At 42.2% G+C, this 16728-nt stretch overlaps 1 protein-coding gene across 2 annotated transcripts in view; it reads left to right on the forward strand.

The window, feature by feature from the left end:
* Nucleotides 1–16728, forward strand: part of ATP10B (ATPase phospholipid transporting 10B (putative)) — a 102230-nt gene that overhangs the window by 25121 nt on the left and 60381 nt on the right. For both annotated transcript variants that reach the window (XM_004737682.3, XM_045075635.1), the window contains 3 exons: nt 9969–10054; nt 12672–12778; nt 16448–16579. In XM_004737682.3, coding sequence (XP_004737739.2) covers nt 9969–10054; nt 12672–12778; nt 16448–16579 — 325 coding nt within the window. The remainder of the gene's footprint in view (nt 1–9968; nt 10055–12671; nt 12779–16447; nt 16580–16728) is intronic.

Genomic DNA, 16728 nt, shown 5'->3' on the forward strand with positions numbered 1-16728 from the left:
GAACTATTTGATGTCTCAAAGGAGAACCATACCAATCTACTATAAGGATTAGGCAAGACTCTTCATTGCATGTGACTGAACTCTGATTCATAGTAGCCTTGACGGAAAGAGAATTTACTGAAAGAAAATAAGGTGAAATGGGCCTTAGGGTAGTGTCAACCAGAAATTTAGAATCCATCAGTGCAACCCTCGCTTCTTGTCTGGGTTTCTCGCCATGTTTGGCTTTCATCTCTCACATATAGACCTAACACTCACAGCTTCATCTCCAGAGAAGACTGGAAACTTTCCTGATGTCTGAATTGAAAGGGATCCCAAAGACAGGGACTGATTGGCCTGGCTCATACTGTGTACCCATCCTTACACCAACCAATTAACTCTGGCTGGAGGCAAAGGATTCTGAGAGTGGCATCCTCTACTTGGACTGGATGGTCGAGATTAGCCTATGGAGCAGGAGGGTTCTGAGCAGCTCACCAATAAATGTCCACTAAATACGTATTATGAATCAGGGCTATATGTATCTAACTTACCTATGTGCCCTATCTATGCCTACACAGCATCCTCTGTAACGTACCCAGAGTAAATCATTCCTCCCTCTGTGCTCCCATCGACCACCTTTGTCGCTCTCAAGCATTGTGCCTGCCTCACTGTAGTTCATTCAATGAATTCACTTTTCCAACCAGTATCCGATGAGGTCCTTTTATTGCCAGATACTGTGCCAGATCATTTTGGTGTTGTTTATTGGGGTGATGCACTATGATCATATATTTTGTGAACAACTGGATAAAAAGTTTCTCAAGTAGGAATTCATACTCTCTTCTCTGTGACTTCTTTTGCCAGAAACATAAGGTACAAAACGTTGGCCCTCATGTCATTTTCTTTGGTCTCAGTTATCCATAGCCAGAAAAAGACATGCAAAAAAGGTCTGTCTGTGCAATGGCCTGTGAAGGCACCACGGCCCATCTGGTGGGCATGTTTCAGACGTCATGTAGTCCCTCATTCATTCACCAAATATTGATGGATTAGGTCCTCTGTGTCAGGTGCTGTAGTGTGCACTAGGGGTTCAGATTTAAACCGGGGAGATACAGGCTGTGACTATATACTCTAACAGGGAATCACAAAGACAATGATTAACAAACACTCCCACAAATAATTAGTAATTGGCTCCTTCTAAGAATAACAGAAGAAGTCATTCTTTTTCCAGTATTCACTTGGCATGCCTGCCTTAGAGGTTGGAAAATGTCATAGCACAATTTCAAGATTAAATTTCGTCTTAGCCCTGAATAAGAATCAGAATATCTGTCCACTTGAATAAAGTCCACACAAGACTGTAAGGAATCCTTAGATAGGATCCCCCATCCTGCAGCCCAATCTGTGCACTTTAGCGGGAATCTCTTGGGCAGACAGGGAGACCTAGGGTGGTTGCATTATGCAGACCATCTCCTCACCCAGAGTCATAAAGGAAAGTAACTGCCAGTCACTCTGTTGCCGGTTATCTTGAAAAGAACTCTGACTCAACTGGGAGCAGGAAGGTTATCGAATGCTGGTAACTGTCATTAGTTTTCAGATGGAATTCTCAGAAATCAGAGGGTTGTCTAATTTGTATGCCAGGAAGGAAACCTTGGTCACTTGGCTTAGCAGCTAGGGCGTGAAGAACATTTGATTCTAGCATTATCCAAACTAATAAGCTTTAAAAAAAAAAAAAAAAAAAAGCAAAACTTTAAAATAGTATCCTCCTAAGGTTGCCTGCAGTGTATCTCCTGGGTAGCCACCTGGGGGGTGTGGTCTGTGTATCCTGAAACCTTGCTCCACCTACAGGAATGCTCCAAAAATGAGCTAGTTCTGCTTTGTCATCCTCTCCCTGGTATGGGCAGGTTTTTCTAGTCATCTAGCCTGGGGGTCATGTAGAAACAGAATGAGAGCTGCACAGAAATTTGGCAATCCCTGGTTCAATACTTCTTTTTCACAGGCTCAAAGTGAAAACTCAATAAATAAGCGCATTCTGTGTTTAAGGAATTTAGCTGATTTCCAGTTAACAGAATCTTTCTTGAATATCTCCTCATAGCTATGGAGGGGTTTCAAGGTGATGTAAAATGTACCTCTCTCCTCTAAGAACTTAAGACTATGGGCACCTATTTTTTTAATTTAAAGACCCTTTATGACTATCAAAAATCTTTGACAACCTTGCCCTGCCTAAGCCCTCCGACCTGAAAGCAATTGTCCTTTCAGTGTCCATTACTTAAGAAAATAAAACAAAAAGGTACCATGACTTTGGATTTGTAATTTACTGATGTCAAGAATTCCTAAAGAAATCAGAAAACTGGGGTGCCTGGGTGGCTCAGTGGGTTAAGCATTTGCCTTCAGCTTGGGTCATGATCTTAGGTCCTGGGATCAGGCCCTGCATGAGGCTCCTTGCTCAGTGGGAGTCTGCTTCTCCCTCTCCCTCTGCCCCTCCCCTTTTTCGTGCTCTCTCTCTCTTTCTCAAATAAATAAAATCTTTTTTTTTTTTTTTTTTTTTTTTAAAGATTTTATTTATTTATTTGTCAGAGAGAGAGTGAGTGAGAGCGAGCACAGGCAGACAGAGTGGAAGGAAGAGTCAGAGGGAGAAGCAGGCTCCCTGCGGAGCAAGGAGCCCGATGTGGGACTCGATCCCAGGACGCTGGGATCATGACCTGAGCCGAAGGCAGCTGCTTAACCAACTGAGCCACCCAGGCGTCCCTCTTTTTTTTTTTTTTAAGAAAGAAATTAGAAAACCATGTATGAGACTTATGTTTCTGCTGTCTCTGGACAACATCCTGCTGCGTATAGGGATTTATAGACAAGCTGCAATGTGTAATCTACCAGCTGGCTTATAGAAATAGCTTGGTATTTAGCAATTAGAAGCATAAGATATTACAAGTTCCAAGTGAATGACATGGATATTAAGAATTGTCCCAAGCAAGACAGATTGCTACAGTCTGTGGTGGACACATGGGTCCTATTGGGCCTGGCAATGAAAGTTTAAGAGAGTTATCAATATGGAAAATCTACAAAGAAAGCATGATAAAGGAAAGGCCAAGAGGGTTTTCCTTTGGGCAGACAGCATTAAATGCTAATGCCAAGCAAAGAACATGTGTAACCTTTAGAATCAGACAAACTTGGGTGCTCTTGAGCTGTGTACTCTTAGACAAGCCACTTAATACAAGCAACACGCAATTTTCTCTCCAATAAAGTGGGGCTGACTTGTCCTCAGCACTTCACAGGAGAGCTGGGAAGAGTGAATAAAATCAGGTCAATAAGGGACAGCATTCTGTGAACTGCAATTTTACCAAATAAATAAAAATCATTAAGGCCAAGATATATCTGTGGGACTGATATATCACGTGGGACGTGCCACTGTTTCGATTAGACTTCTGTATTTGCAGGAAACAGAAATGATCCCAGCTAACTTAAGCAAAATAGTAACCTTGCAAAAATGCAGGGGCAGGTAGGGTAGAGGGGGAGAAGCGTACCATGTGGCTCACAGAATCAAAGGAAAGCTGAAAACCAGGTTCAGAAACAAGAACCAGGAGCCTCAGTGCAATGGCAAGTATTGGGAGCAGCAACTACTTAATGATCTCCATTGTTTTTTCTTCCTTGAGTCATTCCCCTCAAGTCAAAGTCCCACATTGGGAGAGTCTAATGGGCAGGGCATCTTGACGTAGAGTCCCATCGAGATTACAAACCATGGAGGAGAGGTAGTTTCCCATAAGGAAGTGAAAGGACTTTTAATGAAAAGGGAGTAGACTGGAAGGCGGGTAGCCAGAAAACAACTGCCCACTACAAACAATTTGGAAACATCATTCATACATATGTAATCACATTTATGAATCAACATGAAATTCATTTATGAAGAATAGAGGAAAATAGGCCTAGAAAAGTAAAAATTGAGACTAGTGCAGGGGAAATGGCCCGTTCCTGTTACTAGACCATATTTCAGCCTCTTTGTTAAATCTTGACCTTCCTGATGGGCCTCAGAGGATGCAGCTTGTTGATTCTGGGTCATAAGTCAGTGGATACCTTAACTCCAGAGAGTCATCTCACACTCGCACTTGGCCCACTTTCCTCTGCTTTCCCAGATACTGCCATTGACACACCTGGGCTAAACTGAGAACTTTGAGTTGTTTTATGACTGCAGTAACTGATTTGTGTCAAAAACCTCTCCATTCTTTCTGATTCTCTCTCACTTTACCCCGTGGCTCATATATTATGGGAATTCAATTAAATTTTTGAATATGTGAATGAATGAGTGAGTGAGTGAATGAAGGAATGAATGAATTGGAGACCAGTTTGGCCCATGTTGGAATGTTGGGATCTACTTCTTTAACTACTTTTTTTTTTTTTTAAGTTGAGCCAAAGAATTTCCTTATAAGAAGCAGCCTTATTCCTATGAATCAAAGTTAAGAATTTGTGCCTGGGGCTCTTCTTAATTGCTTTGGGCAGTCTTTACAGAGAGGTCTCTTACAGAGAGGTCTTCCTTCATCTCCTCATCCATCACCTTTCAATGTATACATTCCTCACACCACCCTCTCCAGGACTAACCTTCTCTCAACAAATCTTAATGGTATGCCTGTTGCCTCAAGGTATTATGGGAGATGCATCAGAGGAGGCTGGCAGTAGAGGAAGTGTTAATGGAGGCAAAAGTAGTGTGGTAAGGAAGCACATAAAAAGGACAAATTCTCATTGGTTGGGGTGAAACAGTCTGTGGGGATTCGGGTGGACTTCATAGAGGAGGTGGCAAAAAAAAAAAAAACTTCTTAAATGCTTAAAAAAATTAAATATATACATACTTTTTGAGGAGATATCTATATAGATCATTATCTATATAGATATCTCCTCAAAATATATAGATCTATATAGATATATTTCCTCAAAAGAATGTCCCAATTTAGGTAGTGTCTTAACCTCTACCCTTCAAAGATACCCTGCTTTAAAATGCAAATACACTTGGAAAACATAATACCTTGCATTTCTCATTAGTTGTGGTATATTCTAAATATTTTCTACTAGATTTTAGACAATGAATTCATATCTTTTCATTATCAATCCCCTTTTATTTTTAACCTTGGCATGGTACATATATTGTAAGGAAACCTCCACCGTGTTTATACAATAGTTTCTATAGTATATGTAGGATAGAGTGAGATATACAGATTTCTCATCATTCAATCATTAGGAACTCCCAGTCATAAAATCTAACCTTTTTTTTCCAATTGAAGAGAAAAGAAAAGAGGGAAAAAATGCTATCATGCCCTCTCCTGATGGACAGATAGGATACAGTGTGTTCTCAATCTTAGCAACTTTATATCTCCTTAGTCTGAAATTGGTTCTAGAGCAATTCTCGGTTCTACCCCAGGAAATGTCTATAAACACTTTTGGTTATGACATCTGGCAGAAAGAGAGGGCTACTGGTATGAGGTTGGTAAAGGCCAGGAATGCTGCTAAAATCAAAGAATTAACCAGCCCCAAATGTCAGTAGTGCCAAAGTTGAGATGCCCTGGTCTAGAAATTCCTTGACTGCCTAACCAACTAGATGTTTATGTAGATACTAGAAAAAAGGATGAGACCAAGCCAATGACTCTAAGAAACAACTTTCATAAAATGTAAAAGTCTTTTAGAAACAATCAAATAAAAGCACTTAATGGAGGCAAATCAAAGGTCAGCCTGACAACATGATGTAGTTTAGATTTTTCATGCTTCCTTGTTTGACTCCCATTAAGAAGGGTGAGGTGATCATGATGATTATAATAATGATGATTTCCAGGCACTGGGGCTTGCTTATTTTTTTACTAAGATATAATTGACTTATTATATTAGTATTAGGTATAGAAACAGTGATTTGATATTTGTATATATTGTGAAATCACAGTAAGTCTAGTTAACGTCCATCACCTCACAGTTACAATTTTTTTTCTTGTGATGAGAACTTTTAAGATCTCTCTTAACAAGTTTCAAATATACAATGCGATATTATTAACCATAGTCACCTTGCTGTACATTGCACTGCATGACTTACTTATTTTTTAAGTAGAAGCTTGCTGTACATTGCACTGCATGACTTACTTATTTTTTAAGTAGAAGCTTGCTGTACATTGCACTGCATGACTTACTTATTTTTTAAGTAGAAGCTTGCTGTACATTGCACTGCATGACTTACTTATTTTTTAAGTAGAAGCTTGCTGTACATTGCACCGCATGACTTACTTATTTTTTAAGTAGAAGCTCGTACCTTTGGACCCTCTTTACCCACCCCCACCTCTGGCAACCACCAAGCCATTCTCTATATCCACGGGCTCAGTTTTTTGGGGTCTGTTTTTTAATTCCACATTTATGAATTTATTATATCAGGTACTTCAATTACAGAAAATGGAAAAGAAACATGGAAAAGGAAATAGAGCTGAGGGGAGATCTTTTTTTTTAGTTTTTACAATTATTTAAATTCAATTAATTCACATAAAATGTATTATTGGTTTCAGAGGTACAGGTCTGTGACTCACCAGTTTTATATAATATCCAGTGCTCATTACATCACATGCTCTCCTTAATGTCCACCCCTCAGTTACCTCATCCGACCACCCCCCTCCCAAAGGAAGATTTTTTTTTTAAAGATTTTATTTATTTATTTGACAGAGAGAAATCACAAGTAGGCAGAGAGGCAGGAAGGGAAGCAGGCACCCTGCTGAGCAGAGAGCCCGATGTGGGACTCGATCCCAGGACCCTGAGATCATGACCTGAGCCAAAGGCAGCAGCAGCTTAACCCATTGAGCCACCCAGGCGCCCCACAAAGGAAGATCTTAAACACTAATCTTTCCTTTGTGAATCAAAATAACACCATTGTTAAAAGAGCAAAGTGTATGGCATCAGAAGTCCCGTAGTTAAAGCTTGCCTTCTCACCTTACTAGCTGTAGGTCTTTGGGGAAATTACCAGGTCTCCTTAACCTTAGTTCCTTTACTTGTAAAATAGAGATAATAATAGTCTCTGCCTGGGGAACCTGGGTGGCTCAGTCAGGTAAGCCTCTGCCTTCCGTTAAGGTCATGATCTCAGGGTCCTGGGATGGAGCTCTGCATTGGGCTCCCTGCTCAGTGGGGAACCTGCTTCTCCCTCTCCCTCTGCCACTCCCCCGCTTGTGCTATCCTGCCCTCTGTCAAATAAATAAATAAAATCTTTAAAAAATAATAACAATAATAGTCCCTGTCTGATAGAGTTATTACGTGATTTAAAGGCAATAGCTTGTATAAAATATTTAGTTGGTTCTTAGCACATAACAAGCATTCATAAGTGCTAAAGCAACAATAATAAAAACAGGACAGAGAGGATTAAATGTATTGATGATAGTCAAGATGATGACCACAGAGACAACAGTGATGATAATTGGCTTTGGATTCCGAAGATGAGAACCACAGTCACACCAGTTACTTACCAACCCTAAGACAATCGCTTTACTTCATTCTCTATTTGCACATCTTTCAAAGTCTCCTACAGTCACTGTGAGAACTTAATGACATGTGCCTGGTATACGTGTAGGAAGTGTTTGAGGGAGGAGGGTCTGGCGTGAAGGGCGGCAGAGACACACACACTCCTCTCGGGAAAGGGGTTATCTTTTCCTGGACCCTGATGGCTCCCCAGGCCATTTTGCTTATTAGTTGGGCTTTCTTTGATAAAGAGCAGAGTCAGAAAGAAATGTTGGACAGGTGGGTTTCATCCACAAGTTATGAAAATCTGTGCTGTAATAAATCAAAAGGGAATCAGAAACTCCTGAACAAGGCTAATGTAAGGACCTTGCAGGGTTTGGCAGGTCCCTCCATGCCCTCCTGTCCTTGGACTCTCCTAGCAGCTCCCCGAGTGACTACAGCAAGTCCTTCAAAGCCAGCAATGCCCAGAGCTTATCTTTGAAGACGGCAAGACCCACATGCCCCTCTTTACATCCCATTTTGGGGAGGGAAGTAAGGAGCCCAGGGGACAGGTAGCTAGAAAGGGTCACCTCCTCAGAAAAAGAGGGAGATGGAGAGAGGACCGTGCCCCGAAGAAAACGAGAACAAGGGACACTTGAGGAAGAAGGTCCCTGGGAAGCCCCAGCACAGGGACAAGGGAGGCCAACCTCATATTGCTGGCATCTGCCAGGTAGGTAGGATTCAGCAGACACCCAGGACTCACTGCAGCAGCATCATTAGCTCTGAGACCCACTGCCACTCATACCTGAAATGAATTTGGATTTAGAAAGCCAGCAATGAGCCGAGTGATATGGATCGGAGTGAAGCGCACGGCTTAATCAGGGACATGAAAGCAGCTGACAAATTACAGCGTGATTTGTCATCATCTCAGGACTCGGCAAGTGTTTGTCCCTGAAAGAATCGATACCTGGAGAGAAAAGGGACATATTTTTAGAAACTCCTGGATGGGTAATTTATTTCAAGTGAGTGGAGAGTTTATTTATGTTGGCGCCCCCACAGATCCAATGGACAGTATATTTATACGAAGCCAGAAAATGCTGTCATTTCTTCTAATCAATTTGCCCCTTTGAACAGCTGTACCTTGAAACTTTCAGCAATAAATTCAGTCCCCATGCTAAAAGCTCTACCCAAGAAACCATTTCTCACCCCACCTTTAGCATTCCTTCCTTCTACTGCGTGGCATGTTACACCTGCTAAAACTCTCCATGTGGATTCTGTCCGCTGGGGCACAAATGAGACAGACAGGGAATGTGCAGTTAACCCCATTCCGCAGATGGGAGACTGAGGCTCAAGAGGTAAAAGGAGAATTAGCCCATGCGGGTAGAAATCAAGATCTCCCCTCCCCCACTAGATTGTAAAATTTTATATACCTAGATAACCTAATGAAAGAGAAATCATGGAGAAAAAGGCAAGCATGTGTCTGAAGTACTTTGCTATGAGAATGTTCCCTGGGGGACAGTGCTGTGCAAGTAAAGGACAGGCGTCCTCCTGTCAGACTTGGATTCAAATCCCGGTCCGGGGACAGCCATAGGCAGCCTGTCTACCCTTCTGAACCATGGTTTTTCCCTTCCTAAAGAGGAGATAATTGGTATTTCTACTTCACAGAATAATCGTCAGCTTAAAAATAAATAATATATGCAAAGTTCTCATCATAACAGCTGGCAGAAACGAATACAGTAAATGCTGTTATTGTGTTTTATTAGCTACAATTTCTACAGCATGTTCATAATAGAAAAACAAATTGAGACAATATAAATGTGCCATAGTGAAATGGTGAAATAAATGTGGTGGCATTCACACAACAGGTTTCTGTGCAGGTGTTAGTAAAGTTGTGTAAAAAATTTAATATCTGAAAATTTCCAATTTACATGAACACCATCATTTTTTTTTTGAAATGTACAAATGTATGTATACCCATATATAGATGTATGCGTTGGTATATTTTTAAAATTGTATTTTTTCAAATGCTATAAGTAATTATATACTCAAGAATATTAATTCTGGTTACTTCTAGGTGATACAATTTATAATCTCTTTTTGATTGTGTCTGTGCTGCCCAATGTAGTAGCCACTTGCCACAGGTAGCCATTTAATTAAAGTGAAATAAAATCTAAAAATCACTTTCTCAATCATACGTCCACATTTCAATAGCCCTGTGGGATGAGGGGCTTCCATATTGGACACACAGACTCAGAGCACTTCTGTCATTGCTGTAGGTTCTGATGGATGGCGCAGGTCTGGAAACTCACACCCAAGCCTGCCAGAGAATTGTGGGATGGGCAGGGACCTCCCTCTGCCGTGCTTCCAACTTGCCAGCATTCTCAGTGCATCTGCTTCCTCCTTCTCACTGAGGATTTCCGTTTTCTTCTAACATTCGACAACTATCATGATGCGACAAAGCAGAGATCGCCTTAGCTGTGATGGTTTTAACAGTGTTTAGCTCTCCTAGTAAAACTAGATCCCTCTGATTTAATGCCCTCCTGCTGTTCTCTCCCTCACAGGACGTACAGTTTGAACCCGAACATTTCTGCAACACCATCGTGTGTGAGAAGCCCAACAACCACCTCAACAAATTTAAGGGTTATATGTAAGTCTCTAATGTCCCTGTGCTGCTGGTAACTATTTCCCCTACAGCTAGAACACCACATCCTTTCTTGAAATGGCTGAAGAGATTGAGGATGTGTCTTTCTTTTTACCATAAAGAAACACTAAAGAAAACTAACAATGTTGGGAAACTTTTCCTTTTTTTTTTTTTTTTTTTTTTTTGCCAGAGTGGCATTTAATTATTTTGCTGGGTTAAATTTACTAATTTTTTTTTTAAACCTCTGGTGATGAAATAACATCAGAATCATGACCGCACTCTGATTCAGGAAAGGCAAGATTTCACTGAGGTCAGTGTTCTCACAGAGCTTGCATTGCATTGCAGGTAAGAACGGGGACTTCTGGGTTTGACAGACCTGAGTTTGAAATCAGGTTTTACTCACTCACAAGCTGTGTGGCTTTGAGTAAATTCATTAACGTCTCTGGGCCTTGGTTGTCTTCTCTGTAAAATACAGATTACAAGGTCTACATCATGAGACTTGTGTTTTCTATGAATTAAGTGGTTTATCGCGCACAGAACCCACAGCACAGCAACTCGCACAGAGTAAAGGGTTGATGGCGGCTGCGTTCTTGTCATCAGTGTTATTCTTACGCCTCAACTTTAGTTTGGCCTGAGAATTTGATGGTCATTCTGCACCCATATCAGACTACTGGTCTTAATGCAAAGATAGACCACAAAAGAGCAATGGAAACGATGAGAATATGAGCCCTCACACAGCGTTTTCTCAGTTTCTAGAGTATTTACAAGGAACATCATCTCTTTCACTCTGTCCAACCACCCAGTGAAGTGACGATTATGATCCTCCTTTTCCAGATAGGGATAATCTAAGACTTTCCAGATACACCCAAAGGCGCACAGTATGTTTTGCATTGTTGTGCAGGACGAGGCTCATCTTGGTAAGGCAACTTCTTGACCAATCAGGTCTGGAGTGAGGCTTCTTGGAAGGCAGATGTCTGTGCTTTCTCTCCGCCCACATATTCTCAGGCCTGTGTTGTCAAGAGGAACAATGAGCGAGGGGAAAGGATAAGAACAATACAAGAGGAACAGCGGCTTTTAAGCCCAAATTATTTTAAAATGCACAGACAGCACAGATGGAGACAGGCAGAGAAGGGCCAGAGCTCCTGGCAAAGAGGAGGATTCGTTGCCTGCATCTGTTCAGGTGAACTTGCCACCTGCCCCAGCAAAGAGGCCATCCCTCCTGCCCGAGGTTTGTGGATTTAGTTCATCCCAAGTCAGCTGTCAGACATTCTCATGTTAGAGTCAAAAGAATTGCAAATGGAAAGGACTCTGATTCAGTGCAAGTTAATGGGGCACTACTCTGGGAATCCTAGTGTTGTGAAAATAGCATGACAGCTGCTATCTGTGGCCTGGGTTCCTGAGTCCTAAGATGTCCCACGTATCAGGTGTGCAGCCTTCGAAAAATCTCTCGCCCTCTCTGGGCTTCATCTTTTTCACGAGAAGGATAATCACCCTTCTAACTTCCCAGAAGTATGAAGAATCAAATACAATGATATAAGCAAACTTAGTGTATAACCACAGTAAGGAATAATTGGTATTAAAAGTCATATTGTGTGGCAGGATAGCATCCTGGAGCCAGACTTTGTGGACTTGAATCTCCTTTCTGCCATTAACTAGCTCTACGAACTTGCCTCAGTTTCCCTTTTTACAAAGTGGGTATGGTAACATAACCTATCTTCCAAGGTTGTCGTGATGACTAACCGAGTTAGTAAATGGAAAACAATTATAACCAGAACTAGAAAAATGAAGTATTGAAGAACTAAAAAGAGAAAGGCCCTAAGGGCTCAGATTATTATTCTTTTTGTTCTCCCTAATGCTTTGGGGAAGTTATATTTAAATTTAAATGGTCCCAAAGGAAGGGCATCAGGGTTGATAAAGGTCAGACCGCAGGTAATTTAGAAATTTCTGGTGTGAGGTGGAAAACTGCAATGCCCCTGAGACTAGAGCAAGGAAAAACCTCTCAGCTTTCAGGAGTTGCCTCCCCCATGTGGTACAGAGGGTTACTGTCCCCCTCCTGTGAGGTCTGTTAATTTCACAAGAGACAGAACAAGAGGAGGGTGGTACAGGAGAGAGGCAAGTGAGAGATGCCGCTCCACATAAGAGGACCCTTGCCAACTCACAGGGGACTGAGTGGGGGGTGGGCAGCACTGTCTGGTGGCTTTGGCAGACTTGCAGTCAGACCCCATGGTCTGGTCCCAGCAGCCAGGCGAGACAGAGTATGGGGAGGCTGCTTGAGGAAACACTGTGTGGTCTTTGGGACATCCTATCCACACTAAGCCATTCTGAGTGAGAAAACTGAAGCCAATGCTTTTTCAGCAGAACCCTGACTTTGAGGTGGGTAGATGATGATTTCCATAAGGATGGATAATTCCCTTTTAATGGTCCAGTCCCCACCAGGCTTCCCAGGAGCAATGAAGGTTGTACTTGAACTTGGAAACCAGATGCCAAGTTAATAATACCCATTGCTCTTCTGAAAAAAGGGAGGAGAGAGATCGTGTTCACTCACCACTTCTAATTCTGTGACACTAACCAGTGATAGCATGAAGAGGCCACCAAACCACTCCCGGTATTTCTTCATCCCCAGGGAGCATCCTGACCAGACAAGGACAGGCTTTGGCAGCGAGAGTCTTCTGCTTCGAGGCTGTACCATCAGAAACACCGAGGTGGCTGTTGGCATCGTCATCTATGCAGGTCATTGACTTCTGTTGTCCTTCCCCTGGTCCTCCCTTCTCCAGCTCCTCCAAATCCGCCTGCAGCCAGTGGGAAGCCACAACAGTTCTGAGGGGTACAAGCAACTTCCCCTTTCTCAGCTAAGCAAAGTGAGACTAGAATCACAGCAGGTTATTTGGTTCACAGGAGATGTACTTAGATGCCAGGCGAACATCACTCATCTGAACAGGAGGGGTTCATGCTCATTGATCTCTCATGGTCTTGTGACCCAAAGGCAGGATGAAGAGTGCTTTCTTGAGCCTGAGCAATAATAATCTCACCAAACTTAACAACTCCACCTTTGTGTGAAAACTGTGCCTCTGTTTCCTCATCTAAGCAAATGGGAAGAACATTTGGTTCAGCCTCACAGCATACTCGTGAGGGTCAATATACAAAACAAATTACTTCTAACACAGTGAGCACTCAGTGTGTTTTAGGTGTTCCTTCTGCAGTTCTGTGTGTATTACTTATTCATTTCGTGGTGCTCTAGCTTCTCCTTTCCACTTTGATCTTGCTTTCCAATGGAAATTTTAAAAACCTGGCAGCACTTCTCACAATGAACCCGAAGTCTGAGAGGCCGTCTTGAGACTGCTGTATACCCAGCACTTAGCTAGCACCCCAGCACTCAGCTGGTGCTCAATAAATTTCAGCTCTTACACCAACAACTACAGACTCTTCCTCTGCAGAGAAAACTCAGTCTTCCTGGAGTGTCTACCTTTGCTGGAAGACCCCAAATTGTGTTTTTCTGGGTCTCCCACTCACTAGGACATCTTGAAATATTTTGCTTGTTTGGTATTTTCTTTGGTTTGATTTGTTTTGGAATTCGTAGAACCCTATTCTTGATGGATAGGGCAGAGCATTTAAACATCAATCTACCTGAAGATTCACTTTTTGGAACTGTCAAAGAAAAACAGGTTTTTAAACAAGTGATGTCCCAGTCTAGCTAGCTTTCCCTAACTTGGTGGAGGGGGATTGTTTGACAGTGGAGGTTAATCTTTTCAAGGGTCTTTGGCAATGAAGTTCAATGCCATCTGGTAGATCTATGAAAGATAAACTCTGAAGCAATCCCCACTCCCCCAAAAAATCCCACAAGGGCTTAGAGTTTGCTTCTCTGCCTGATCAAAAGCAAAACTGTGAGTGTGTGATGAACATGGTAAATGAGGGGAAGATTTGGGAGAGAGTAAATCGTGACTCTAGGAGTCAGGCTGCTTGGGGGTGAAATCTACTGGCTGGCTGCCATGTTCCTGAGTGTGTTGGTTAAGGTTTCAACACAGGGATATTAATAGTTCTCACCTTGTAGGGTTATAAGATTCAAATGAGATTGTCTGTGAAAGGGGCTTAACACAGTGCCTGGCACATATTATACTCTCAAAAAATGTGAGCAAAAATAATACTAATTTTTTCAATATAATGATCTAGAGTAAGAGGTTCTCAACCTTGGCACTATTGACATTTTGTTCTAGATTGTTCTTTGTGGTTGGGAGATCAATCTTCAGGTAGATTGATGCTTAAATGCTCTGCCCTATCCATCAAGAATAGGGTTCTATGAATTCCAAAAATGTTTAGCAGCATCCCTAGCCTCGAGATGGCATTAAGATGTGACAAGCTAAAATTTCTCAATACATTGCCAGATGTCCCCTGGGGAATAAAATCATTGCTGGTTGAGAACAACTGGTCTAGAGTCATAGTCTCTCCTCTGACAATATGGACAAACAAAATAGGAGCACCTCAGAGTCAAAGGCTCAAAAAGGCCAAAGTGAGCCTTCAGAAGGAAGAGATCCAACATAGGTGTGTGCTCCTCACAAAAAAATATATATTGAGCTCCCACTGTGTATAAGGAAGTAATTCAGATACTTTGTGTATATCAATTCACTCTCCTGCCCAAACACACATATACAACTATTGTCTCTCGTTCTGCAGATGAGAAATTGAGGTACAAAGGGATTAATTCACCCAAAGTGATTTGTCTCCTGAGATTAATTCCTTATAACCCAATGTCAAGTCTCTACGGAGATAAGCTCTGATTCTAGAGACCACCTTCCAACCATTGCACCATACTGCCTTCCCTGGGAGCCTGTTTACCAAAAGAATAGTGGGCTCTCAGAAGGTGGGAAGCAGGTGGGTAAAGAGGGAGGTCTTAGGACCCCGATGTGAGGTGTGCCTGAAGCAGGTGGGAAGCCCTCAGTACCATCGGCACAGTCAGCCTGTGCTCATTGCTGTGGAAACCCCCCTTAAAACTACAGCAACTTGAGTCTGATTAATAAGCCCAGAGTTTGCTCACTCCTACTGTTTTGTTGCCACTTTAAATCCACAAGGCAACCAGCTAAAGAGCAGTAAAGCCATTCACTGCTGGAGCGAATATATTGGTTTTCTTTAATTTTGCACAGCAAATATGTGTTGGTTTTTGTTCTTTTTTTTTTTTAATTTGCCGAGGACTATAACATGGTGTTTACGTTTAACAGCCCCAAAGGACAAGCTCTGTCTGAAGACAAAATCTCAACTTGGCTCTCAGCTCTTAGCTGTGTGGCCTGGGTAGCACAGTTGGTAGGAGAAAGAGTAGGGATCAGAATGCTGGGTTCTCAGTACGGCTCTGACGTTATGGCTCTTTCCCGTCAGGCAGGTCTCTTCTACTCTCTGATCCCCAGTCTCCAACTGGAACAAGGGTACTGGATGAGACTGATAGCTTTCAAATTTTGTTGTCCTCTCTTTGAACAAAGTTTTTTGTTGTTTTTTTTTTTTAAAGATTTTATTTATTTATCAGAGAGAGAGAGGGGGAGAGAGCGAGCAAAGGCAGACAGAATGGCAGGCAGAGGCAGAGGGAGAAGCAGGCTCCCTGCTGAGCAAGGAGCCCGATGTGGGACTCGATCCCAGGACGCTGGGATCATGACCTGAGCTGAAGGCAGCTGCTTAACCAACTGAGCCACCCAGGTGTCCCACTTTGAACAAAGTTTTATGCAGAATTCTGAGATAGGTGTAGAGTGGCTCAAGGCTAATGCTGGGGTAGAGGCCTTTGGCCCCTACCACCCGTATGGCCAAAACTATGTTTGCCCAACTCTTTTCTCTCCCTTCAAATGGCCCTTATATGTCATCTCCTCTGAGAAGCCATCCCTGACCATGTTCTCTAACACCATCTCTTACTTTTTAGCTCATTGTGTATTTCATGGGAGTTACTACTAACTGTAATTGTTTATTTGTTTTCTTAAATATTTTCACCAAAATGTGAGTCATTTGCCTCATCCTTGTATCCTACAATTAGCCCATAACAGTGACCTTGTGCAAATTAGAAAAAAAAAATCTTTCCTCCAGTCAGCTTACTGTCATTTGCAGAAGTTTATCATGGTAAACCTACAAATCTAAAACAACTACAAAATGAGGGGTGTTTCTTGAGTTGTGCAGTGTACAACCTGTGCTTAGGAGCTCTATCAGTGTGCACCAGTGTCTGGTGTGGAGGTGATTCTCAGTAAACATATGGTGACAAATTGTGTGAGGCCTCACACAGCTGTTCTCAGCCATCTCCCTGAGGCAGGAAAGATTTAGGTTAGAGGAAGAAGCCTCTCTTCTATTGTAAGCTTCCGTGAGAAGAGCTAAGGATATGATCCAGGCCAGAGGAAAACAGATGCTAAAGACTTATTACCTCATTTTCTCTCAAAGGCCATGAGACAAAAGCCATGCTGAACAACAGTGGCCCACGGTACAAACGCAGCAAGATTGAGAGGTGCATGAACATAGACATCTTCTTCTGCATTGGACTCCTCTTCCTCATGTGCCTCATTGGAGCTGTAGGTATGGAATGTTCTGGAAAGAACAAGACAACGGTAAACTTCTGTTTCTTTGGGCAAATTGTTTCAGCTCTCTGAATCTCAACTTCCTCATCTATAAAATAGAGTTAATGAAAATAAGTCCCACTCTGCAATTTAATAAGATATCAGTCA

Source organism: Mustela putorius, unplaced genomic scaffold (assembly GCF_011764305.1).
Source record: "Mustela putorius furo isolate JIRA1106 unplaced genomic scaffold, ASM1176430v1.1 tig00000145_pilon_pilon_pilon, whole genome shotgun sequence".
NCBI lineage: Eukaryota > Metazoa > Chordata > Mammalia > Carnivora > Mustelidae > Mustela > Mustela putorius.